Source organism: Catharus ustulatus, chromosome 4 (genome assembly GCF_009819885.2).
Source record: "Catharus ustulatus isolate bCatUst1 chromosome 4, bCatUst1.pri.v2, whole genome shotgun sequence".
In the NCBI taxonomy this organism is placed as follows: domain Eukaryota; kingdom Metazoa; phylum Chordata; class Aves; order Passeriformes; family Turdidae; genus Catharus; species Catharus ustulatus.
The window spans coordinates 62319107-62346637 of NC_046224.1; the positions used below are offsets into that span (position 1 = coordinate 62319107).

The 27531-nt window shown below is 40.3% G+C and overlaps 1 protein-coding gene across 1 annotated transcript in view; it reads right to left on the minus strand.

Moving 5' to 3' along the window:
- Positions 1–726: 726 nt before the first annotated feature.
- Positions 727–27531, minus strand: part of LOC116995813 (von Willebrand factor-like) — a 120754-nt gene continuing 93949 nt past the window's right edge. Inside the window, exons 38-52 of the mRNA XM_033058812.1 lie at positions 27095–27300; positions 24699–24801; positions 24527–24601; positions 23899–24003; positions 23234–23439; positions 21826–21975; positions 18870–18980; positions 17421–17604; positions 16371–16411; positions 11594–11704; positions 8551–8649; positions 7001–7129; positions 5377–5416; positions 2521–2618; positions 727–1063 (exon numbers count right to left, since the gene is read on the minus strand). Coding sequence (XP_032914703.1) covers positions 875–1063; positions 2521–2618; positions 5377–5416; positions 7001–7129; positions 8551–8649; positions 11594–11704; positions 16371–16411; positions 17421–17604; positions 18870–18980; positions 21826–21975; positions 23234–23439; positions 23899–24003; positions 24527–24601; positions 24699–24801; positions 27095–27300 — 1847 coding nt within the window. The 3' untranslated portion in view covers positions 727–874. The remainder of the gene's footprint in view (positions 1064–2520; positions 2619–5376; positions 5417–7000; positions 7130–8550; positions 8650–11593; positions 11705–16370; positions 16412–17420; positions 17605–18869; positions 18981–21825; positions 21976–23233; positions 23440–23898; positions 24004–24526; positions 24602–24698; positions 24802–27094; positions 27301–27531) is intronic.

Sequence of the window (27531 nt, forward strand, 5' to 3'; positions counted from 1 at the left end):
GCACTCTAGAAAATCTTTTGTTTTCCACGGCCCAACTAAACAAAGTAGATTTTAAATCCTTACAAATATATGCCTGGCAGCAGTAACTAAATTAAACCTGCCACTTCAAATTCTGCATCTAAATTAATTCCAACTTTTGGAACAAATGTGAACAAATGCAACAGGTGAAGTTCAGGTACCTGGAAATAAGGGAGATAACCACTGAGCCTTCTCTTCGAGTTGGTCTGGGCAAGGGCTGAAGTAAGAGCTGTCCTTAAGCCCGTACACAAGTCCTGAGGACTTGCAGAATTTACACAGCCTGTCCTCAACACACAGTTTCTTTGCATTCAGCTTCAGGACAAACATGTATAAGCTCTGCAGAAAGACATTTGATTGTCTGAGTCACAACCAGTATTGTTTGTGTACCAGGAACATCCTACTCTTACTCTGAAGCCTTATGCCATAATTACTGTACTCCCTGAAAAAAAATGGGAGGAAAAAAGAGCAAAAAATGATAAGTCCACAGTGTGTCACTAAGGACTGAAGTGGGGAATGAAAGTGTAATGTCTCTGCAGATAATACTAAATTATATGGGAAACGTTCTTCAAGTATAAGCAACTGCTTCTGAGCATGATTTGTGATTGTCCTTTTGGGTTTTTTTTCAATAATGTGGATTAATTTCCACAGTGAAATGAAGGGAATCTCTCTCCTACAATCCACCCCAAGATGAATCAGACTGTGTTCTGTTGTGCTGGTAAGCTTTATTGTTTGCTGTGTCAATACAATTATTCAGAATCCTAATGGATAAGGCAGTGTACAGAGAAAATGAGGCTTGCATTGTGAAGTTCCTCCATCATAAAGCTTCAGATTAAGCAACTGGGCTTCTGGGCAATATTCACAGCGTGCACTTGTGAGCACGGCATTCGCACAGCGAGGCGGAGGGGATGGAGTGCTGCACCACGGTCCCGTTGGGACACCGCAGGGGGATGGTCACCATGGTGGTCTGAGTGGCTGTACAGCAGTTGCACTGGTCTTCCCACTGCCCTGTCTGAGCAGAGTACCTGGTGGTGCTTCTGCACTTGCCCTAAATGGAAAAAAGAAGAGCGCTGAAGTTTGAACAGAGCCTCATCGCACTCAGCATCCTGGTTCTTTCCTTCAAAACATCTGTGGGTGACTTTATCCAGCTTCTGTACTGTGGTGTAAAACATGAACTCAGAAACAGGTGCCTGACCCCAAAATAAACTGGGGTGCTGCTCAAAGAGTAACTTATGAGCATAAGCAGAGCAAAGGAGAGGTGATGAAACTGCTCACCCACACATACAAAAAAGCCTGGAATTTAAAATCTCATAGAGAATGTCCAAAATTATGGTGTTGGCTTCTGAGCAAACATAGTTATCATGCATTCAGAAAGTGCTTTAGCCCAAATTCTGCAACCCACACACCCACTGTTGACCTGCTCGTGCTATTTTTTCTTGGTCTGCTTGTCTGGCCACTTAACTAATTTAGACCAAGCTGTCAGTGCCTGTAGCTATAAGCCTTCAGGATGTAAAAACAAGCAGCCCCACGTAACACTCTGTCAGAGTCCATTTCCTTTGGTGGCTTTGTGCTCTTATTTTCTAGTCTAATTAAATTAAAATATCCTATTATTATCAGGGAGGACTTTAGAAAAAATGTACTTAATACTGTTTATTCCCAATATAAAATCTGGACTTCTGCAGGAGAAACATCAATACTCATAACTTCATGGCTAAGGAGTATTAACTTTGTAGACAGGACAAGAGGTCAAGAATTATTAGTTATGCCATAGCTTGGATTGTACACAAGGGTTGATTAAAATCCTTGTATGTGGCTTGGTTATCTTGGAAAGAGCAGAGACAGGAAGACCCAGAAGTGAAGTTGTGCTCCTGTTTCAAAATGATGCTGCCAGATAAGGTGTAAGCAGTGATGGGCAGGAAATTAAACTTTTAATCTGATTGTGGAAGATACAAGACATGTAGAACACAACAGCTTGGAGCTAAGGCTAACGGAGGAATCCCGGAGCTTATGGGGAGGAATTCCAGAGCTTATAGGGCATGCAAGTCAAATCTCGGCACCCAGGTTTAAAAGCCTTTTAAAATGTCATTTATCTAAATAGCTATTTCAATTCCCCTAATCAACCCAGAGGCTCAGTGCTTAACTACAGACTCAGAGCTGAAAATCAGCTTCACAATGTGAAGAAGATAAATATTCCTTTTATTTTTATGTAGAAAATCCTAACAGAGCTACTTCAGAGTCATTAATTTCTGATGGAAGCAAGAGAGTGGGATAAAAAAAGCCTTTGTGTCTAACATGTGCCTTTTTTCATGCTGGTTTGACTAGGGAAAATTCATCATAATCAAATTACTTCAGGAAATAAGTGCCAATGAGGTTAACACCAAGTCAATCAATGAGAAACTGATGCTCCATTTACTGAAGTGAAACCATGGTGGAGGAAAAGATTTACTTTTGGGAAAGAGAAAGGGGAGGTCTTGGGGCAGAGGGAGGTGGATTTTTGTTATTTACCTCACAATGAGAAATGGGCACCTCCTTTTCAGCCACACATCCATTGATATTCCCATACTGCAGTCTGGTACTTACAGTATGACATTCCACCTCCACACCTACCAAGGGAAAACAAAAACAAAAAAATTGTTTGACACTGCTGCTTTTTGTGTAACTCACTTCCCCTTACTCCTGAAATTGCTGTCAGTGAAATGTTATTCCTGGTAAAATCCATAGCTGGGTGTGATCCTTAGAGTGATTCATGTATAGTTGTATGGCTATTTCACTCTACAGCCCTAAAATTCCACTAGAGGAGGGTTTCCCTCATGTTTCTTCTAATTGACAGTTTTGTTTTAAAGTCACTTTTGCCATCTAACACCAGCCTCTTCCCCGGTCTTTGACAACTCTCCTATTAGCTCTGGTAATGAACAGGGACTCTGTTCCCCAGCTTTCAAAGAGAACCTCATCATTAATATTCTCAAACATAAACTAATCCAGAATATTTTCTTCTGAACTCCCATGTGTTTTGTTCTGCATCCAAAGACTTGTGAAGGAGCCAATGCTTTTTCCAGTGGGTATTTTGGGCACAGACAGCAGCAGCTCTGTGTAGTGTTATTATAGTTTTATGTCTCTGTGAAAAGACAGGCTCCTACTCATACCCATTTCTAGCTACCCAATGAAATTTCCATGTTGAACAGAATATTGGACTGATTTTTAGGTACTACACAAAAGCATTTCAGAACATTGAAGGAATTCAGCAGGGCAACTGCACAACTAAGTACATACACAAAGGGAAGAGAAAGGTATCCTTCTTCCTACCAGCAAACACAGCTTTCCATTGGAATGTTGGTACCAAATTAACTCTGTGCCTTGCTAAAACCTTAAATTTCATTAAAAAAAAAATGTAGCTCGTTTCTGGTTCCAAGACTGGAAATTCCCTTTCTCTTTAAATGATTTCATCACTCATATATAAAAATTGTCCACCTGAAAGGACAGTTGTGTTCACACAATTGAAAAGCACAAAAAAATAAAGGCATCAGCCTCAACTCAGTTTCATCCCCTTTTTGATTCTGACTTATCAACTTGTTCTCTAGTTACTTTACCTCTGTTATTTACTTTTTTTGTTGACTGTGCCTCCTCTGCAAAGGCAAGTGCTTGTGACTTAACAAGACAGGTGAGACTGAGAACAACAGATAAAAGAGGTGAGAAGCAGAGACACAACTTCTTTCTTAAGTGGGAAAATAAGGAATATCCTTTTCCAATTATCAAGCTGTGGTTAATACCACAAAAACCTCATGAGAAAATATGACTGTTCACTTGTGTGCTCCCACAAACTGGGACAATGCCCTCAGACACACTAAAAAACTCCAGTTGTGAAGGCACAACATAAAAAGGGAAACTGGCTCCTCAACCAACTCCTTTGCCCAAGGACTTGTAGACTCTGCTGAGCCAAAGGTTTGAGAGAAGTTCTTTGCCCAACTCTTTATGGCAGAGAGACATCTGAAAGACTCTCTCAAGACCTTGGAAGATAATGAAATCTATGTCCATGAGAATCTGAGCTACATCCAGGCAAAACATCATTGGGAATAAGGATTTGAAGGTCCATCCAATATGGGAGGTTTTAGGCACGCAGTACTGCACTTAGATCAGTCTGCCTTTGCTGCTGCAGGGAGGTATAATTTTTTAATTACTCTAACTGTTAAATAAATCTATGCATTGATCTATGCTCATTTGGAACTAGTTTCTCCTCAATTACAGTGATTGGCACTCACTCACAATTAGTAGAGCTACCCATCACTCTGTCTTTTAAATCTCAAAATCTGCTTTTGTTAATAAATAATTTTGAGTATTCCTTTCTTGTAGCCTGGTGGATTAAAGCTCCCTTAACCAAATTACCTGTTTGATCCATTTGATGACAGTCTTTCAATAGCTTTCTGACTTCTATCTCTCAAGCCAGAGCTCAGTGATTATCCAGATAGGCAAAGGCTGCAAACTCTCTAGGAGTTACCATCCTTCATCAGGGGTATTATTGCAGCAGCTCCTGTGCCAGTGTGGTGTTGGGCTGCTATGCTAGCCATCTTTTATTTATGAGCACATGCATAGCAAAAATAAGAAAATTAAAAGACATAACAGACAAGATGTTGATATTCTGACCTTAAAAGAGAATTTCAATAATTTATTATCTTTTTTAAATTTTTTATAACCCACAGTATCACTTTTTACGACAGAAGAGAAAACTAAGAGGCTATTGCTCACAAATGCATCAGAGATTCATTTTAGAAATGAGAACCCAACCCTGCAATCCTTCCTTATGTAAGCAAACCCTTCCTATTCTCACAGCCTGACTGATATTTGGATTATCCACACAAAGATGCATGAAATTAAGAGTTGCAGGATTGACCCCTAAACTGACAAATTTAAGCAGCAGTCAGGCTGTTCTATAGGAATGGATTTCCCCTACTATTTTTGGTGAATATGTTATCAGTCTCACCATGGTTGGGCTTTTTTGATTAATTAATTTTAAGTTGATTGATTATTCATGAAGTGTTTTCCTCAGTAGTATCGGGTTATGTGACTTGTCTGTGCAGGACCGTTCCTGTGATCACCAGATGAACAATAAAATAAAACATTCATAATTAACATCTGCATAAAATGTGGAGAGTATCTATTTCTTTCTAAGCACTTGGGAATACTGTCAAAACACGTGTTCTAGATGACAAAACATGACAGCAGCATCCCAGAGACAGGGTGGGCTTCTTTGATGGTTTATTATAACCACATTGCTAAGCTCTGTCTCATTACACTGCATACCATGGGAAATGTAGGTACTTACACACTCTGCCTTCTCCATACAAGATTTCTGGATTATTTACTTACATGTGTCACAGCAAGTGTCGCCAATTTTTGCAATTCTGCCCTAAAATTATTAAAAAAAAAAGAAAACTCAAATTTTGGCACAAGTGATAGACTTCTGTTGAAAAAAGATGTATAAAGCAGAGTACTAGGCAAAAATAAACCCCAAACCCAGGATTTCTCTATTATACAGAATCATAAATCTAAATGAATAAGCTTCTCTTTATCAATTTGAAGATTTTGAACTTTTGATGGTATTTGCTGGTAGCTAACTGGAAGTAATTTGCTTATTAGCAAGTTCAACACCTGAAAAATATCGCTCTCACCTTCTATTAGGAGCTTTCTAAAATAAAGACACTAAATACAAATAAATTCCTGGAAACCAGAAGGATAAACCCACTAGCATTCAAGTCTCATATCTGTTTAAGAAATATCACAACTGTCAAGTAAGTTTTAAAAGCCATAAAACTTGATGTTTCTTGTTTCATTGCTACCATCCAGAAAATAATTCTCAGAAATAGAGGTATGGTGCAAATTATTGAAAAACTATAGTGGAAAGGGAAAAAATGAGAAAGACTTACACTGCAGGATGGTGCCATTGTTACACTAAACCCCTGGGCTTACATGCAAAGGTTTGGAGACTTTTTTAATTAAAAAACTAAAATTTTTATCTCCAACAAGATGAAAACCACCAATTTAATAGCTGAAATAGTTCTAGTTGGGGGGCATAGGAGAAGAATAAATGCAGTTTGAGAAATTCTGTTTAAAAAGTAAATTGTTTTTCACTGATTTTCCATTAATATCATTTGAGTCCCCAAGCCTGTGCTTAATTATTAAGTATAATAATGCTGCATTATTTTCTAAATCTTTGTTTGAATAACAAAACTATGCATTATCATTTCACAAAGTGAGAAATGCCCAATTGGATCTTTAGCTTTCCCACATTATAAATAACAAATCCTCCATTTGTTACATGTGTATGAGCTGAGTGGTTTGGCCACAAACTTTACTAAAGTTTCTCTGCCTCCTTCCATGCCCAACAAAATGGGAATAGGTGGATATAAACACCTGTAAGATGTGTAAAACCTGACAGAGAAGCAAAAGCAGGGGCCCATGTGCTACACACACCTCCCTCTGCTCCTCAGTGTTTAATTAACCACCAATCACAAGAAAGATGGGTGGATGCTTCGTGCAGGGTTTTTATTTCTGCTAAACAACTGCAGTTGTGGAAGTTTAGTCTTCCTAGAGGAATGTGAAAATGCCTTTTCCTAACCTCACATCATGGCAGAGAAAAAAACATCCTGGCATTTCATATGTATATTTCTCAGTTTGTGTCACTGTCCACACAGTTTTGCTCTGGATTCCAAACTAAGAACATTGCTAGAAGCATCACTTGCAAAGGTTTGATACTTTAAATATTCAGCTTCATATTCATAACAGAATTATGGTCAGCACAGTCCCACAAAAAGCCAGCTTATATTTTAAAACAGAGAAAACCTACATCTTCCTGAATTTCAGAGAAATTTCCAATCCAGTTAGCCAAGGTGTTGGGAGAGGGTTGGGGCTCCCCACCCAGTACACAGAAATTACCAGACACATGACAGAGTCCATTAGGAAACCTGGACACAGGATCTGTTTCACTACTTACTCCTTCAGCCAAGCATCTTCTGGCATCAAATGGAGGACAGCCAGTGATTCTCCTTTCCCAGATAAATTCCCCTCTCTCATTTACTCTACAGGAGTGACTGTCACAGCCATCCTGAAGGGATGTGTTTGCCTGGAAAGATTGCAGGGCTATTAGCTTTACACAGAAACAGAGGGGACACTTCTCAGGATATTCTTTTGCTGATGTCTCAATTCAAGTACCATGGTGGTGACAATTATAACAGAGAAATCTTTAGTAAGTAGCATTGTTTATCAACAAAGTCATCATCTTCTGTTAGTTCCATGGCCATATTGATCACAGCTCTGCCCAGACTGCCAAAACCTGACCTTTTTCAGCTTTTAACAGGGAGGAAATTTCCATTAACTTAGGAAAAAATTTCTCACAGTGAGAGATTTGGGGGTCTGGGCTATGATCTGTTTTTTATTACATATATACAATTATTTAGCTTCTGGATGAGTCAGGAACTTCTTTATAAAATACATATAAAACCACACCCCCCAGCCCCACACCAAATCTTTTAGGTTGGAATAAACCCTTACGAACAAGTCCAGCCATAAACTTCCCACTGCCAACCAAGTCCCTCACAAAACGACATCCACACATTTTTAAAATCCCTCCATGGCTGGTGACTTAACCACTGCCCTGGGCAGGCTGTGCCAAAGCTGGACAATCCTTCCAGTGAAGAAAAAATTTAATATTCAACCTGAACTTCTCCTGGCACAGCTTGAGGCTGTTTGCTCTCATCCTGTCCCTGTTCCCTGGGAGCAGAGCCCGACCCCGCCAGCTGTCCCCTCCTGTCAGGGAGTTGTGCAGAGCCAGAAGGTTCCCCCTGAGCCTCCTTTTCTCCAGGCTGAGCCCCTTTCCCAGCTCCCTCAGCCCCTCCTGCTGCTCCAGACCCTTCCCCAGCTTCATGGCTTTTCCCATACTCTCCCCATCTAAGACTTCTCACAGGAATGAAATAAAAGAAAATTTTAGATGCTGTCTCTTGCAACAGAGGATGGGGTTTAACCAGAAAAATATCCACTCCTGTTTAAGAACATATCATGCATTAAGGCCATGTTAGATGTGGCTCTGAGCAACCTGTTCTACTGGAAAGTGTTCTTGCCCATGGCACGGCATTGGGACAAGATGATCTTTGAGGTCCCTTCCAACCCAATCTATTCTATGATTCTAAACTGGAGAAGTTTCTCAAAATTCACATTTTCAATTTAACTATTTCACATTTAAAATTAGGGTTTTCATTTCCTCTAAATACCTGTTTGAGGTCATATTCTAGTTAAAGTTCCTTGATAACATTCCTGAATTTAGAATGCCCCTCTAGAATTTTGCACTGTGGTATGAAGTCTCCTATTTTTTCATTTACAAACAAATTAACTTCCTTGATCAATTATTCTGAGATACAAAAAAAAAAAACCCTAATGGTAATGCCATGCTACCTAATCAAAAAAGAAGAAAAATGCACTTCTCTGGGGATGAACAGAAGTTGATGATATATTTGCATTCACTCATAAATAAGAGTGCTTAAAACTTACCTGAAGATATTGAACCCTTCCATCTCTCAGCCTGACGCTACATGAAGTTGGCACGCATTTTCCACAGCAGGAGCCAGGGATTTCCTGCCTTCTGTAGTTCTAGAAAGTGAAGGACATTTTTCTAGGTTTATTTTGTCTTAAGAATGCATCCTATATTTATTTTAAGAAGGTTTAATAAAAAAAAAAAAAAGATTCAGTGGACAAAATGATAGCCAGCAAAATACTTTTCAGTAAAACCAATAAATTCTACACATTGTGAAATGGAAAAGTGGTTGGAAGTGCTGAAACTGGAGAAAAGAGGGCAAAATATCCAGTAAGCATTGGGCAGAGAAAGGGCAGAATGTGACTAAGCTGCAAAATTTGGAGTACAGAAAAAAAAAAATGGCTTGATAATACAAGAGAATAAAAGAGCATCACAGAAGGTACAATATAACAAAAGGGAAAAGGAGATAAAGAAAGCAAAGGAGAATAATGGAGCCCCTCAAACAGCATTGAAAGAAAAACAGTGGCAGGAAAAAGAGCATGGGAAAATGAGCAGCACTACGTGGAGAGGCAGAAAGGCATAGAGTGGATAATGGAAAGGAAAAAACCAAACCAAGCAGAAAGGGCTAACACATGAAGTGTTCCACAGTAACGTCCCCAGCTGCTCCAGAAAACCAGCAGCTGGTTATGATGAGATGAACATTTTTAAGAAAACAAACACTTTTTGGTTTAGTGAAGGCATGCATGTCATCCATATGTTTTTTATAGAAAGAGAATTTGGGGAGGTGGGGGTTACTATTAAATCATTGTGGGGAAACATAGTTTATTGTTATTTAGGTGAACTTTCCCTACTAGCAAAAATATAAGCACCTAAAGCAGGTCATAAAATGACCCAGAAAATGTCCCTCCTGAGCAGAATATCCTGGAGTTGGTTGCACTTCAATTGCCAGAGCTTTTCCTCACACAACTTCAACATACAGGAGAAAGCAGGTGCTCCTGAGAGAATTGGTGCTCTTAGCCCATCTGCACTGTTAAATTTTATCCATTAGCAAGGAACTGCTTTTAATCTGGGTAAACCATGAAGTCAAAAGCTTTGAGACAGGAAAGATCCTGTAAAGTGTGTGAATCCTACTAGCCTTATAGGGATGAAGATATATTCTGTATCTTACTTAATTTTTTTTTCCCCCCTCAAGCTCCACAAATTCATTACAATGGCTAGGAAAGGATATATTCTCCTAGACCTGCAACTTCCCTTGGGTAGCTGCACATCTCCCAAACACAAGTTCACAGTCCTTAATAAGCCCAACTGGAAATAGCCCTTTCTGCAGGGTTTTCTGTCTAGTCTGTACTTTTGGGTCACATGGGGAAAATGAGCTGTTTGGGAAATGTGTGGGTGGTGAAAGAAGCAGGAGAAGAGTGTTACCCTTTTTTTTTTTTTTTTCTAATCATGTATTATATTGATTCCTTTACCTTTAATTTCTAGAGCTGGCTCCTTTCATTGAGCAGCAGGAATGGATATTTGTGTATCTTTGTGTGGGAACATATACATGCACACAAATTCAATCTGTTTGGGTTGTTTTCATGGATATGCCAGGTTATATTTTGTGGAAGTTATATTTTGAGAAAGATGCTCAGCACTGAGGTTGGCCATTTATTTCCCCTTCAGAAGCCTGTGTCTGTAATCAAACCTTACAGTAGGGGTGGTATTAGGGTTTAGAAGCACAAAAAGTAATCCAGATTGTCATTTTTTCACAGGCTACACCACCAAATAAAAGGGGTCAAGGCCATTTTTATGGCCCAGGTGACAAGTGGAACACTTATGAATTATCTGAGCTGCATTCTCCACATGAAACTGGCTGGCCTTGGGTTGTCCTAACCACTGACCTGTCTCTGGATGTCATTTGGAAGTCACAATATCATTTTTCTACTCACAACAGGTCAGCTGGGACACTGTTGATAATTCTTCAAGAAAAAGGGTTGCAGGAAATAATTTGAGCCTGCAGTCTTGCTGTGTTTTTTTACTGGTAGAGAGTACTCTCTACAGAAACTTAACTACATTTGCAGTCTTTTCCAGCTCTACTTCAGGATGGGAGATTTGACTCATCAAAAACTCTGCCCCTCTCTGTTCCAGGAACTCTATTAGTATGTGCCTCTCCTGGACATCAGCCAGGAATCCCTCATGATCATGTTAGGGATGTGGATTTGGGGTGCCATGGCCACCACTTGCAGAGGCCCTGGGTTTGGTTGGGCCCATTGGGTTCCATCCACTATCCAGGGAAAGGATGAAAAAGAGGAAGAGGCATTTAAGTTTTTTTTCTGTGAAACTTAATTGCTGGTCTGTGCTCTTTGGACTCAGGCAGATCAGACACAGTTGCAGCCTCTGCAACTCATTGAGGTCTCCTTCTACTCAAGGTATTGGTGCTAAGCGAGAAAACAACTCAATTGAGCAGACCTAATCAGGCAATCCTGCCACACTGTTGTGTGGAAGCTATATCCCTCTGGCTCTCTCGGCCAAAGTCATTCCTTGCAAGTGATGGCACCAAAGTAGCAGCAAAGACCAAAAACCAGTGAGAACTGATGGAAACAATAACTTCAAATCACCAAAGGCATGGGCTGGGAACCAAACAAATGCTACTAAGCCCAGCTTTTAGACAATTTGAAAGAGTCATAGGAAAGGCCTGAAGCATAGAGATCTGGCTGAAATGTCAGTCCCTGGAGACACAGATAACACTGTAGAAAAGAGAATTCAGCAGTTCCTATTGCAAATTATTTGCCAAACCTTATATTGTCGTAAGGGCAAGTAATCTATAATAAGCAATTAAATGTGCCTGTGAAGCTGAGTACCATGTAAAGTTATCTTTGCTGTGCTCAGGATCTAGATCAGATTTGGTGTTTATCATCCAATCCATGGAAAGAACACAGAGCCAAGACTTCTCAGAAGAACCTGAATAAAGGCCAAAAGCCCCAGAGTTGTACCAGACGTGAGCTGGTGTGTATGTTGAAGAACACGACCCTCACCGGACACATCCCAGAACAGAGCCCCCAGAGGGCTGGCACTCACCCCTGGGCAGGCCTGGCAGTTCACTTTGCTGCACTTCAGGGTGTATTTCCGAGGGGCTGACTGGAAGCAGTCACACGTCGTGCACTGATCCACCATCATGCGCCTCCCGTGCTGAAACACCAGAAACACTTTGTCATTAGTGACCATCTCACCAGCAAAACTCAGATCAACAAGTGACTTCAGGTCAACTCTCCTTCATTCAATTTTGCACTGCGATTCTTTTCTAGAGAAACAAAAAACCCATGCTGCCAAGTTTCCAGAGACCCCAATTTTTTTCATCTCTAATTCCAGACCAAGAAGCATAGCATGAGATTATTTTTCAAGAAAGTCCTTTAGAAGTCCTTAATCTGAGAAATGGCATTGGCATTTCTTTGCTGCTTACAAATCTAGTAAGCAAGAATGGGATCCTTGAAAGTCATGAGGAAGATTTTTTATTCTGACTACATGGTTGCCCAGAGTTCCTTTTTTAAGTGTAATTAATTCATTTGGCAACAAGTTATTTATTCTAGAGCCGTCACAACCACAGATTATGGAAATTGTTTGTTATTAGTTTTGCAAAAAAAGACAAATCTAAAAAATTACTGATTGAAGAACTCTACTTGTCCATAGTTATAAGTAAATCAGGCTGAGCACAATTCAAATTCCCTGAGCTCTTTCCCAGTACCTTGTTTTCTGGACCCCATCACCATTTCAAAGCAAACAAAAATGATATTTAAAATGCAGAGCAGAAATGCCAAACTATTAAGAAACAAAAATATGTGGAGTCAGTAATTGGTTACTCTGCACTGAAAGGACTTCTAAAGACAAATTCTTCCTTCCTCCCAAGTGCAAAGCCCTCCATTTCAACCCCAAAATAACAAACCACAAAGGTTGAAGGGACAAAGCAGGAGCAGCTCATTCAAGATTTTCACAAACTTCTGAATGCTAATAAATAAGGTAAATAGATAAATAAGGTAAATAGACAATTTTGGTAGACTATGAAAGGTTTGAATTGTGCTTCAGATATTAATGGAATGCCACCATTGATTTGACTTGGAGCTGTGCATATCTTCAGATTCCTTTTTGAATTAAATGCTCATGAAACAAATGGAGCAAAAACAAGAGGCTGGCCACAGTAACAGTGTAAAAACAATGCATTTATGGGTAGTTTAGGGCCAATACTCTGAAAGACAAATGTTTTGAGCACAGAATTGTTACTGCATTATTATTCTGTGCCCCAGGACAATCAAGGTCCTCAGGCTTCTCTAACCAGTAACAAACAGAATGACTCCCGAGGTCTAGGAAAAAGGATCCTCCAAATAAAATATGATGAAAGAGGAAATTCCAAGGGGGGAGATCCCTGTCTTTTAATAGCATAGAGACTTTAACATGGGATTCCTCAGCTTTCCAGATTTAACCTTTTGTAGTGACTATCATTAATCTGGAGGGCTAAAAAAACCTCAGTTGATGCAGGCATGGGGATACACTCAAAATTTTCCTGCTGGGAGAGGGAGAGCGAGCTGGTTGTGCCTGGGGTACAGACAATTTCCTTCCCAGGGGCTGGAATGGGGCTGTGGTTTGGATCTGTGCTACACACAGCGCTGATAACACAGAAATGTTGTTGTTACTCCTGAGCAGGGATTACACAGACCTTTTCTGCTTTTCCTACTGCCAGGCTGCTGAAGAGACTGGGGATACATGGGAGGCTGGAGCAGACACAGCTGGGACAGGTGACCCCAACCGACCAAAAGGACATTCCAGACCTTACGGCATCATGATAAAGTGGGGAGAAGGAGGAGGAAGGGAGGATGTTTGGAGTGATGGCATTTGACTTCCCAAGCCACCATTCTGCTTGTCTGGGAAGGCTGAACACCTGCCTAACCATGGCAAGGAGTTAAGGAATTCCTTGGTTTTGCTTTGCTTGCACAGCTTTTACTTTCACCTTCTTTATCCCAACCCAGGAGTTTTCCCACTTTCATCCTTCCCATTCTCTCCTTGATCTTGCAGGTGGGGAGTGAGCGAGTGGCTGCTGGCTGGGGTTACACCACAACAGATGGAGAGAAAGCATCCTATGAAACTCCAGATTTCTTGTTTGATCTCAACACTTGAAAGCAGTCAGACACCAGAGGGACAGTTCTGGTGCAGACCACATGACATAGTTTATCAAAGAATGCCTCTAGGCATCCTAGTGGCTCTAGGCTTTAACATCATAAAGAAAGGGTCTACAGAGCCACAGCTAGTATCACTGATATCATCATGGATAACATTCTAACATTCCAGTCAAGGACAAAATAGATAAAGTTGAATTCATATGACAATCACTGTGAGAGGCAGGAACATAGGGATTACTAGAGACAGGTTAAAATGAAATCTTCACACACAAGTGCCTTGAACTTCTGTGGGAAGGTCTTGTCTCATTCTCAAATTTGCTTAGCACGACAGAACTGAACAAAATCATGGACTGATAATGGGCAATGGATGATAGGTACGTTATATAAAGGGAAAAGATATATAACACACCTATCATGTGCTTTCTTGGCTAGCTTGGAATGAAATGTCAACACCTGCTAAGCCAGTGCCACCAACATAACCTGCATAAAGCTCAAATCTGCTCAGATCACCTTCAAAAACGCCACTCAGTAAAAGCCAGAGAAAACAGATGAGACATAAAAATAATCCTTTTGGTAAATATGGCCACCTGCTTGGAAGTTTGCTGTTAAAACACACAGCATTGTTAAGAGCAGCAGAGTGGATGCAATTCACCAGATTACTGAAATAAAATATTGGTAACCAGATACATGACAATAAAGTAAAGGGATTAAGGATGCAGTCAATTACCAGAAATGCACCAAAAGTCTCAAATCTTGGAATTATTCAGGGAAGGAGTTAATGTAGAAAAGTTTTCCCTTGATATAAAATGAAACTTGAAGCCTATTCTTAAAGGACCCAACATAAAGGGTTGAAAATCCAGGAAGTGTAAACTTCTGTGGACACCACATCTTCCTTCCTGACCAGGACTCTGGAACCAGTCACTGAAGCAGGGAATAGTGCAAGACAAATCTGTAGTGCCTCCAGGTGCTCAAAATATGTTAGACATACAGCTAATTAATTTATGGTAAGTCATTAAATGAAGCTAGTTTAAGAAATTTTAGGATTTTTTTCAATATTGCAGAAGCTGAGACATTTTATTTTGATGTTTTCAAAACACAGACATTTCTCATTTTGCCTTCAACATGACATTTTGTTTCAAAATTTGTTATTTTAGATTATTTGTAAATATTTTGAAATGCATAAAGGGAAAAAATTACTTGACAGATCAGGTGAACATTTTGTTGGAAGAGAAAAAAATTATTTGGTCATGGCAGAACAGCACACAGCTTTGGAAAGAGCTCTGGTTTGCAAACTATATATATCTACACACACACATAAAATTTATATATGTGTGTATATAATTTATATATATAATTTATACATATATATAATTAATATATAATTCAATGTATATATATCTGGAATATATAATCCTATATAAGAGAAGGTGGCAAGAGCTGCTTGACATTCCCTACAAATATTGTCTTTATAGGATGCCAACTAGGTCTGACAATACACAATAGAGGAAACAAATATTCAAAGAGAAAGATTATTCCAGAATTTATCACTTTTAAACCAGTGTTCTGACAAGAAAGCTTTTCTTTTCCAACCAGAAAAACAAGAATTTTTCCTTGAATTTAATTCTACAGGGAAGTCATCTCTACACATAATGATGGATGCTTGATGACATGGCTTTAGCTCTAAAAACTGATAAATTTATGTCTTTGGACTATGACAAAAATATCTAAACCCTAACACATAGATGGAGAAAGGCTATTTCTGTCTCACCACTAAAATATAAAGAGATTTGAGTAATTTTACTTTTAAATAAATGAAAAAGGAAGACACATGTTGACAAAGCAGGAATGAGTAGGTTAAAGTTAGGTTAAATGACTAAAGAGAAACTGTTTCCCTGGGGGATGGTGAGAATATTTAGAGCTCTTTGACACCAGAGGTGCTGCCAGAATATGGATTTAGTGAAACAATGGACAATTGACAGAGCTCTCCAAAGATAAATTTGGCATAAATGAGGTCAGATGCTTAACTCCCATCATTCCCACTGTCATGGGCTGGGTTAAACATGTCTTAATCTATCCATTAAATACGCAGTTGAGAAAAAATTTCCTCACAGGGCATATCAGGAGGGAAGTTGAAAGGGAAAAGAGGTCAAACAGGGAGGAAGCTCAGCTTTCCTGTTCCTGCTAATAGCCAAGGAGGGATACCTCTCCTTCCACACAGGTGGAGGAAGTCTCCATCCTTGCTTTAATCTGCCTTATCCTCCAAACAGAATATGGGAAGGTTTCACTTCCCCAAAGTGGGCAAGGATCACTTGGGAGATTAACCCTCATAGAGAGTTTCCTGTGTGTTTGGTAGTCTGCAAGCCATTACAAAATGCAGATAACCACAGTTTCTAAGCACTCTTTTCAAGCATCCTTCAAGATAAGGAAACATTGCTATCCCCATTTTGCAGAGATGCTCATTATCATAGAGGAAGACCCTGGCAGAGTCAGAAGCTGGACACAGATGTGCTGAGCCCCCTGGCACTGCTCTTACTCGAAGGTCTTGCCTGCAGAGATTCTATATGGAAAAAAAGCTGTCCTGTATTCTGTGTGTGTCTAATTCTGACAACTGTGTGTCTATCAAAAGCTCATTCATATATTTAAATACAGCTTGCTGTCTCAACAAGTAAAAGGAATTTGTGTCTTACCCCAATAACAGTGCCATTCAAAGGACAGCCATTCAGGGGTACTGAAAAAGAACAAAGTATTCCATTTAGCATTACCATTATAATGACAATTCCAAGATTTAATCAACCACAGTTATGCTTTTTTGACTCAATACAGTTTCAGCTTGAAGAAATTTTTATCCAGTTTCCCTGTAAAGAGGCATAACTGAGCTCCCTTACATTATACCTTGAGAGGCATCACTTTGTCAGAGCTATACTTGATGCTACATAAAAATACCTCTGGCTGAGATATTTTTTTAACAAGTACATGGCAGAACATAAACTTTCCCCTCCAGTTTGAGCCTCACACTCTCAAGATGAACTCAGGTTTTCTGCAAATTAGAGAGCATATATCCTCTCCTCCTCCTACTGCTCCCTCCTCACCCTGTGGTTGCACACACATTCATCAAATAAACATCACTGAGAGTCTTCTCTGACTGAGGCCAATTACCCAAATGTTTTGATTTAGACTTTTGAGCCAAAAGGAGGAACATTAGGAGTCACAGAATCATAAAATGGCTTGGAAGAGACCTTAAAGATCATCTCGTTCCAACCCCCTGCCATGGGCAGGGACATCTTCCCCCATCCCAGGTTGCTCAGAGCCCCATCCAACCTGGCCTTGGACACTTCCAGGGATGGGGCAGCCACAGCTTCTCTGGGCACCCTGTGCCAGAGACTCACCACCCTCACAGGGAAGAATTTCTTCCCAATATCCAATCTAACCCTGTTCTCTGTCAGTGTGAAGCCATTGTCCCTTGCCCTCCAGGCCCTTTCCAAGAGTCTCTCTCCATCTTTCCTGTAGGTTCCCTTCAGGCACTGCAAGGCAGAATCCCCACCTCCCCTTTTGCCCATGGGGCTTTGGATGCAGCAGCAGGTGCTTCTGTACTCAGTGTCTGAATTACACAGGAGCCCTTCAAAGTGGGGCTATGCTTCCAAAACACACTCTTTTAAAATTGTTGTTGCAAAACAGAAAATCACCCCACGAAACAATTAATGCTGGAGTGATCCCATTTGTCATCCCCCAAACTTTACCACATCTACAGGAAGGACAGCAGTCTATCACTTGGTCACAGTGCAGCTCAGTTCCCTCTGGACAGTCAGGCACATCCATGTGGGAGCAAGAAACATTCTTTTGCTGCACAAAAACCTCGTTGTTCACCCGGACACACTCGTTGACGACGCAGCGGTTCCAGGGAGATCGCCACTCCGTGCCGACCTGAGGGGAAGTTGTGAGAGGATGAAACACAAGCAGCAGTATTTGTGCCCCTGGACAGAGGGAAGGCCACCCCAGCCAGATGCTGGCTTGCCCAAAGAACATTTGCTGCATAAGGAACAGTGTCACTCAACAGCTCTCCACAAACCCTTACCGTAACAATTAGTTTATAGAGCATGCTGAGTTTGTAGAGAAGAGGAATTACAGGAGCATTCCTCAAATGGGACAGGTCAAATAAGATGTGAAGAAGAAAAAGCACTCCTAACTGGAGTTAAATCTGCATTTATTCCCTGGCTGCACTGCAGCTGAGCAGCCCCTGTTTCTGCTGCAACCTGCTGCAAATCAGCTCTGCTAAGCCCAAAGGAGGCTTTAGCAATAGGCTCCAGACCTTGCAAATGTAGAAAAGACAAGATCCTGTTGACAGTTCTCTTACTATCATCACCCAAGGTCAGACAAAGCAGGAACTTCAAGTGCTCTTTATGGGAACAAACATCAACAGAGGCCAGTTGGAAGATGCTGCCACAGTTCAGTGCTGGGAGGAGCTGCTCACTGCTTTGTGGTTTTATTCCTTCACTGATACCACTCTGATACACTTCAAGAGCAGCAAAACTGAAGATCAGATCCCCAACTGCAGCCAATTCAAACATCTTTGCTCAGAAAGTAAGGGAACACATTCTTCTAGTGAATTAAATGCTTAGTTCTTCACTGATGATGGAAGAGTTACAAGACGACGTAGTAAGGAAGAGACTGCTGAGCATTATTAACGTGTTAGGACAAAAATAAGTCAGAGAAAGACAGTGGGACAAAAATAGGCCTTCTGAAGGCTTGTTTGATGAAGCAGAAAAGAATAGTGATTCATATTAATAAATCCCTTTGTTAAAACCAGGAAAAAGGCAGGATGCAAAATGACACTTTACCAAGCTTTTTTTTTTTTAAGACGGCAGTAGATTGCAATTCAAATTAGCTGGGATATTTTAAACAAATAGCTGACAGCCAGGGAGGCATTATACCCAATGACCATTCTTTCAAGCTACTATGGCTGAAATTAGTAACTGTACACAAAATGTCTGGCCCAGAAAAGAGTGGGGAAGGATTTGCACGTGGGAATTGACTGGGTAGGTCACAGGACACCCAAAACATTGTCGCTCTCAGTGCTGCTTGATGTGTAGAACAAAAAGTTGCTATCATCCTCATCTCCTTCCATGGAACACAAAATAATTCCCAGGGGCTTTTGCTAGGAGGGAAAGTGCATCCCACTGGTGCCTCACCTCATGCAAAGGAGGATCTTCATCACCCCGAGGCCAAAAGTGCAGCTCCTCACAGGCAGTTTTCTGACATTTCCCACAGCACTCCCCTTCTGGCACAATGTACTTGTAGCCCTAGAGGAGGAAAGAAAAGGAACGGACTTTCTTATCCAGGAAGAGGAGGCAAACAAATAGATCAATCCCAGTGTTTTCTTTTAGGATCGATGTTTAATGTTAGCAGCCTTTTAAGAAAAGCAAAGTTTGAAAAACGACTGATATAATCATGAGGGATTTTTTAAATGATTTTTTTTTTATATATATAACAGTATTTTACAAAGGAAAATTGAAGATAAAACTTGCTCTTGTGGAATCTTGGAGGTTAATCAGCACTCACAACTGCCCTTCCCACTCCAGAAAATTCACGAGTGGGATTCAGTCTGATCACATTCATACATCTCTGCTAAAGCAGAGGGAGGATGCAGGTTGCTAAGAGTTATAATCCAGGGACAGGTTTTGACTGATCACTTCATCTTTTCATAGAATGATTTAGGTTAAAAAAATCCCTTTAAGACCAAGTTGAACCATTAACCCAGCACTGTCAGGTCCAACACAGTTTAAGCCAACAGTTTACCTGCAAAAGGCATTTGAAAAAATTCTACAAATTAAGATAATAAAATGAAACTACTATGCAACATTAGAGATCAAGTGTCTTAAAGTCTAACACTTAATTATGGAAAACTAAATAAACAGCATGAAAATTGAATAGTAGGCACTCTTACTAAAGAAAAATCTTACAAATCCAGAAAAATAGCTCAAAAAAAACCCCCAACCCACAGAAACAAGAATCCCAATTCTCACTTTTCATACATATTTATCTGCTAAACCAAGCAGCCAAATACTGAAACAGTGAAATATCTAAGTGCAAGAAAGTTAAAAGTTTTAATCTAATTAGAAATAAAATATTCTATATGTAATAGCTAGGCAGTCTCCAAGGGACAAAACATAAGTCTGATCTCAGTACAGAGCTGAAGGAAAGATTATGTGCCACATAGCATTGTTTATGTGAAAAATGCCTGTAAAATAAGCATAATTTTATTTTGGTCAAACTGAATTACTGAAGGATTCCCAACTGCTCCTTCCCTTCATGAACTGTCCCTGATTTGCAATATGAAGCACATCAGCAAACCTCAAAAATCAATGGACTTTGATATGTTATATTTCATATAACATCCTAAAATGTGATGCCAGACCTTGACCCAGCTTTTTGAGAAAAGTTGTGCTGTTGAGCATTTGGTTTTACATTACTTTTATCTCCTAAATGCATGTCGGAAGCATCAGATGCACTTTCTGCATGGCAAACTCAAGAGAAGGAAAAATCCAAAAGCCAGTATATGCTATGGGGTTTTCAGGGTTTTTTTTTTTTTTGTGTGTGTGTAGCAAGATAAAACAAAACTCCAAGCTGTTATCACAGAAGTCAGATGACACTGTCAGAAATTACACTGCACAACTTTAACACCTGGCAATGAAATTAAGAACCAGGAGTAGCAGAGAGTCTAAATATCATCCTATCAATGATTCATAATTAAAGTATGCATTTGATACTAATAAAATTTATAATGTCATCTACTCTGCCCTAAAAAATAAGTTTAAAGTCAATTCAAACTGGATGACAGTGCTGCTGATGTCCTTGATATGTATATCCACTGAATCAGGAGTAAGCAAAGGAAAAAAAATCTGGGCTATCCAGGTAGTGTAACAGTCACAGTTTTGGTTGTACAGCCTTGAGAACCATTAAAGGAGCTGAAGACAATTTCCCATAAAAAACTGGCATCATTTCCACAAGTCTTTTTATGTGTTTTTCACCAGATTTTTTTTTTTTGATGTTGCAATGTCAGGGAACTGTAACTCTGCATTAATGAGATTTTATTGGAATAACAAATTATTGATAAATTATTGGTATGAGTTGAAATACACCCAGATACTTTAGACCTACTATTGCATAAAAATTGCCATAATAGAGACAAGACTTTTCTACACATGGAAACTGAAGGGATTCTCTTGCAACAGGTAAAAACTCCCATATCCTACTCCCATGGTTTTTATTCCATTTGGCATCCTCAGACTTTCTCACCAAACTCTGCCATTGCTTTGTTGGTTTTTTTCCTAATGGATTGGGGTTTTTTGGTTGGTCCTAAAGAATGATGCAGTATTGAAGATATACAAGGATCATTGAGTCCAGTTCCTGGCCCTTAACAGGACACCCCAACAATCCCACCCTGTCCCAATACACTTCTTGAGCTCTGTCACGCTTTGAGTCATGACATTCCCTGGGGAGCTGTTCCAGTGCATGACTCTCTGGGAGAAGAACCTTTTCCTAATATCTGCCTTAAAACACATTCCTCTATCAACTCTTTGTAGCAATTGTCTGTCTATTCCTGTTTCAAGCATCTAAATCAATACAACAAAGTGGCTCATACTTCCTTTGCAGGCTTCCAAAAGTAAACCACAGGGTTTTATAGGATGTAGCAGATGTCTGAGCACAATAAAGGTCCCAGCATGAGGTGTTATTACTGCTACAATAGGCTGAGCAACAGACAGAGCTGAAATGGGAACTTCAGAAAGTGAACTTGAGCTAGAACAGACATCTGCAATTGAACTTCAGCCATCATGAGCACTTATTGTGCAAGTGGTGTAAATGACAGACACTTCAGGATGCAGTTTTTCTTCTATCAAAATGTAAAATAAATTTGTCACTGATTTTCTTGGCAGCAGGATGCAATCCTAAAACAATAACCCCAAAATAAAGTCAATAATGCTCAGACTCATGCTCTTAGATTCTGCTCCCAAGATAATCCGTTGCTACAACACTTATTTTTCTAATTTTCTGTGGTAACTCTCTAAACAAGGAGGCTCAAAAAGGATCATTGCAGGTCCCCACCAGGGCTCTGCTAGTTATTGCCCTGGTTTAAGCGTTACTCACCCGAGAGCAGAACGTGTCACATTGTTTGTCACGACACTCCATCATCTGAAGTCCTGTAACATCATCCCTCACACCAGTGCAAGAGCATTCCCTGCATCCATCTTCCCAGGTTGTCCCAACAGGATAGACTATGTTGTTGTGCACACACACCTATTAAATGCAATAATTAGTACATAAAAGAGCACGCTGCTGCTGTCAGGGCACACTGCTGGTTCCAAAAAGGCTGCATTTAAAGGTGTGAAACCAACCATAAATTCAATGGAATATTTTGAATCCCTTAGAAATGCTACAGGTCTTAAAATTGTGGCCAGTCTGTTGAGGAACAAAAATAAGTACAAACAAAGCTACTGTTTTATACAAAATAATTTGGAGAGTTTTATCTGCACTTGGTGGAGTTCCCCAGGGTCTCAGTTTCCCTGTAAGTATAATGTGAAATATTTTAGGATAATAAACAATAAGTCCTCTAGAAGAAGCCTTGAAAACAAAACTGCTTCCAGTTAAACCATCTGATCTGAAGAGATCCTACTTGGAGCTAAAAGCTTTCATCCTCTGGTATCCTCAGGCCACCACAGCTAGCCCTAAAAAGCAGAGCCATCCCTTATATTGCACTTTCTATTAGTAAATTTTACAGCTTGGTATTAAAGAGAGAATATAATTTATTTTTATAGCTAGAGCAAGTAAGTCCCAGAGACATAAAATGAATTATGCAAGGTCATGAATTACTTAGAAATGGACAATAAAAGGTAGATGTTCTGAGCTGCAAGACAATATAACCCTATGTTCAGGTTTAATGAAAAAGTTACATTGCCCTGCAACCTGTCCTCGAAGCAACTTTATCTTAAAGGTTAACATAACATAACTTAATAAAAGGTTGGCAAAATGAGAAAAATATACCCTAGTAAAGCTTTAGCAGAGTCATAATTTGTTGAAAACTTAAAAGTGGCAATATAGTTCTTAAAAGACACACCACCTTCTCAGGCAGACACAAAGGAAATCAATGAGCACAAGGGATTTTATGTCTAAGGTGTACCAAATATGTCAGTAATTTTAGTATGAGATTGGAAGAATATATAGTAATGGTAGTGGTCCCAAAGTATCTTTAACCTGAAAACAAAAATCACCTCTGAAATTCCTGATGTTTGAGTGACCTTTAAGTTTCAAATAGTTCTTTAATATTATCTCAAAGTTACAAAAAAATGGACCGGTTATATAAAAATAAATTACTGTAATAAAAGAAGCAATAGTATGAAATAATAATGTGTTTCTTTCAAGCACTTGCAAATTAAAAAAGCCCTGGCATCACTTTCCAGCATCACTGGAGGTTTATTCACATCTAGTTGTCTGCCTGCTGCCACTCCATGTGGAAAAGACACTGTCATCTGTGGAAAAGACATTGCACTTCCCTTACCCGGTCTGGAATGCAGGTGGTGGATACACAGCCACAGTCATTGGTCAGAGACTGGGAGAGATACCCCAGAGGGCAGCTGACTGTGGAGTTCCTACAGCTGCAGGCGCACTCATATTTATCACAGCACTCTGTCTTGACAACAGTCAGCGTCCGGTGCGATGGGCAGGAGAGTCTTGGGGTGGAGCTGCACATTTCCCTGTTGCAGGCTGGCAGGAGAAGGTGGGCACCGTGTCAAGCTCATGGATTTTCAGAGTGCTGCCAGTGAACAGGACAGTTCTCTGGCAGCAAGGCATTAATCACCACCTCAAAGCACTATAAATCTGCTTAAAGCCTGAGGAGTAATGCAGATATAAAAAGCTGTGGTTCAGGAACTCAGAAAAGTCCCCGCCCTGCCAAAAAAAATTCTTGTCTCATACACAAACAAGAAGATTTATAAAATAAGCATCAAGGTCAGAGAACACATGTCCAATTTCTCTTGTCCTTAATTTGAAAGTGTACTCAAAGTGCCAGCAATACACTTCTGCCAAGTCTGGGAAATCATTACATGTCTGCTGGCACCAAAATTAAACCTTTCAGGGGGGGAAAAATAATGCCTAAAGGAAGTTGTCAGTGTTGCTCAAAGGCAGTGTTCCAGTGTCACTCCCTGCTAGGAAAAATGATCTTACCACATGTGTAATTTGGTCTGCATTCTCCAGGGTTGGTCAGGGCAAGCTGCAGGCCAAACTCACAGACAGGGGCAGGAGGCAAATCACAGGAAACCAGGTCACACACTAAGAGCAGAAATTCAGAGAGTGCTTAAAACCACGCCTACTTAGTCCTCAAGAAAAGACACACACACACATGCACACCCCCATTAAACTCACACTCAATTGCTGTCTTAAAATATGAAGTACATTAGAGTTCAACAGGTCAGAGTTTGTTTTCAAAATAGCTTAGAGAAGAGTTCAAGCTCGGGTTATGGGGATTAAGGTTCTAATGTTAAATTTAATGGGCAAATATAGATGATGCAAAAATAAATGCTTGAGAAAAAAGCCATTCTAATGTCATTTAGACAAAAACAAATTGCTCCATTCCTTTCTCATCTACTACAGAAAGAGGGACAAAGTTGGAAGTGAATGGAGACTCCTATCCTTAGGAGCTGTTTCGTTTTCCACATGGATGATTGTACAACCATTCAGTGGTATCAAAAGTGCAATACTGAATTATTTTATTTTTTTTTAAAGGGACTGTATGCTTAGAAATATCTGGTCAAAGTACAGACCAAGAAGATTCCAAGAGTTTACAAGAACCTACCACATTCGTACTCAGGGCAGCACTGGCCAGGGCCCCTGCGCAGGCGAGCGACTTCACACGGACCACACTGGGCAGCTGGAAAAAACACCCATAAAACAAGTTTGGATAAGAACTAGGAAGCCAGGAACCAAAACATCAGTTCAAGTCCAATCACAGAGCTGAATGAATTTACGTTTGACAGTCGGGCAGGGTCGGACCGTGCAGTTTATCTTCTTGTTATCGAGACACGTGCAGATGTTGCAGGGCTCATTCTCGGGAATCCACGTTTCCAAGTGCTGAAGGAAAAAAACCCAACAGAGTGTTAGACAGAAATTCCATGCTCTGGTCACTGATATGATGGGAGGATGGGAGTGGGTGAGGGGGAGTAACATTAACCTGGAAAATCAGAAGATTTATGAGGAGTTATCCATGGAGAGTTGGTTGCTCTGATAACAGTAAAAAACTTAGGAGATACATAATTCTGCAATGATTGTAGTGTGCCAATTTAGCAAAACATGTAGAGAATGTATGGATGGGATAAAGAATTACTATTGTTTGAAGAATAAAAAATGCTCAGATATAAATGCAAGTGCAGGTTATTTTCAGTAACAGTGGGCTGGTGCAACTACATACCACGATTGCATGTTCAGTGGTAATAAGGGAAACAGCATTATTTTGGGAAATACAGAGAAGTGCCTGTTTCCCCTAATTAGTAAGTCTTCAACACAGAGAAATAAATAGTGCATATTTTTATATTAAGACTATTTGGAGTGTCATCACTTGACTCTTTAGTGGACTGAATAGTGGAGAAGCACTATATCACCTCTAAAGTCAAAATCATCACTGTAGTGACTACCTGGGGGTCATGAGCCCATTCAGAAACCACCAGTAAAGAGAATAAGTTTTGAATCACTGCTCCTTCCCATGAGAGCAGAAATCATTGATATTAAAGTTGCAGTTAACCACACAGAACCATGCACATTTAACACCCATGTGAGCAGGGAGGTAAGAGTGAAGGATGCGTTATCAGAGATTTTAATTTGCACAACCAATCCAGGTTCTGGGTGAGAACATGTAGAGCAGGTTAGGATGCCACAAAGAAAATGCTGTCATCTGGAAAACTCTGAAGCATGGTATAAACTAATACTCTGCTGAGTCCTTTAGAGATATGAAGACAAAAAAAAAAAAGATCTATGCATATTGCATCTATACTGAGAGATAGTTTCATGTTTTAAGCCACTGTGCGTGAGTGTTGGGACTAAAATCCCTTAAACCCCAACACAGTCTAGGGTAGAAAGAACAGAGGAATGAACACTAGAAGAGAAGAAGGAGGTTAAGGAAATCCTGACCCAAGTGCCTGTTGTGGTGCTCACAAAGCTAAGCCTGCAATGATGGAGAGGCAGAATGGCTTCATGAGCTGATCCTCCCCTGTCCTCCACCTCCCGAAAAATCTCATTAAGGATCTAAAGCCCATAAAACACTGCAATTAAAGTCTCTTCTTCAAATCCTATAACAAAAATGTGGATTGAAGAGGACTGGCTGATTTTAGAGTGCAAACTTTCAGAGCTGAGTAGCTGGGGGTAAAGAGGAACCACCCCTATTACTTGGAACAGGGGATACAGGGAAGAATTTGGGATAGGGGACACACCCACTGTGTGATGCTGGAATCAAGAGTCTTTAACTGTAGTCTGGTACCCAGCATCCACAGCTTTTCCCAACCCCATGCTGCCACAGAGAGGGCTGCCTTAACTAAGCAAAGTAGATTTTCAGTAAAACCAAAATGAGGAATTTCATCAAAGGACTAATTCTCCACAAAAAAAAAAAAAAATAGACAAATACCATTTGACATAAGGTTGACTTGGTCTCACCCCTCCCCACCAACCACTGGAAATATTTCATACATTAATTGGAAAGGACCCACAAGGATCATCCATCCTGACTCCTGGCCCTGCACAGACACCCCAACAGTCCCACCCTGTGCATCCCTGAGAGAGTTCTCCAAACACTCCTGGAGCTCTGGCAGCCTTGGGGCTGTGACCTTTCCCTAGGGAGCCTGGGCAGTGCCCGACACCCTCTGGGGGAAGAACCTTTCCCTGATATCCACCCTAACCCTCTCCTGACACAGCTCCAGCCGTTCCCTCAGATCCTGTCCCTGGTCACAGGGAAAAGAGTTTGATGCTGCTCTCTCCACTGCCCCTCATGAGGATTTCAGTGAGCTTTGCAAAGACAATACAACACTTTTTTTTTTGTAAAGGATTCAGATATATGATTAAATTGTCATTACTCATAAAAATCTGCTGAATGGAGATGTTTATCTTGGTAAATATTCACTTATGCCATCACTCTTCCTCCCTTCCCTCTAGATCCCCCTCCACATGGAATTGTTATGCCTTGCCAGGTCTATACAGTCCCAGCTGTGATCTTTATATCCAGTCCCAGCCAATTTCACACTAGGGGAGCTAAATGGGGCTGACAGCCAGCAGATTAGGAGGAACTGAGCTAGAAAATAAAGTATCCAAAGGGAGAACAGATTTGCTTTCAAAGGTGTGAACTCCAACCACTGCCAGAGGTTGCTGTGCATGTAGTTACCTGATGGTGTGTGCCATCCTCACTGACACACTGAGTGCAGACTTCTTCACTAACACAGCTGTCACCAAAAATCACCTTTCCCTCTGGGCAGAAGCAGCCTTCCATGGGATAATCCTTGCAGACACTGACTTTGGTATTATTCTCACAGCTCTTCACACAGGTTGTGTGGCAGTGGTCGTACGTCAGATGTGGGGCACATTTCATTGCTGAACAAGACAGAGAAGAAAACACCACCTTTGTTTAAAAAGATCTAAGGAAATGCAGATCAATCTTTCCACTCAAGCTTTCTTTAGAATTTTTCCAATTTTAGAAAGCCATCACCCAATGAATGCATCTGGTCCCTTGCAGCACAAATCAGCAAACCACATTTTTAGGTCACATCAACCAGCAGCAACATATGACTCACCCCAATAATGATACAATAGGTGAGTGTTCAC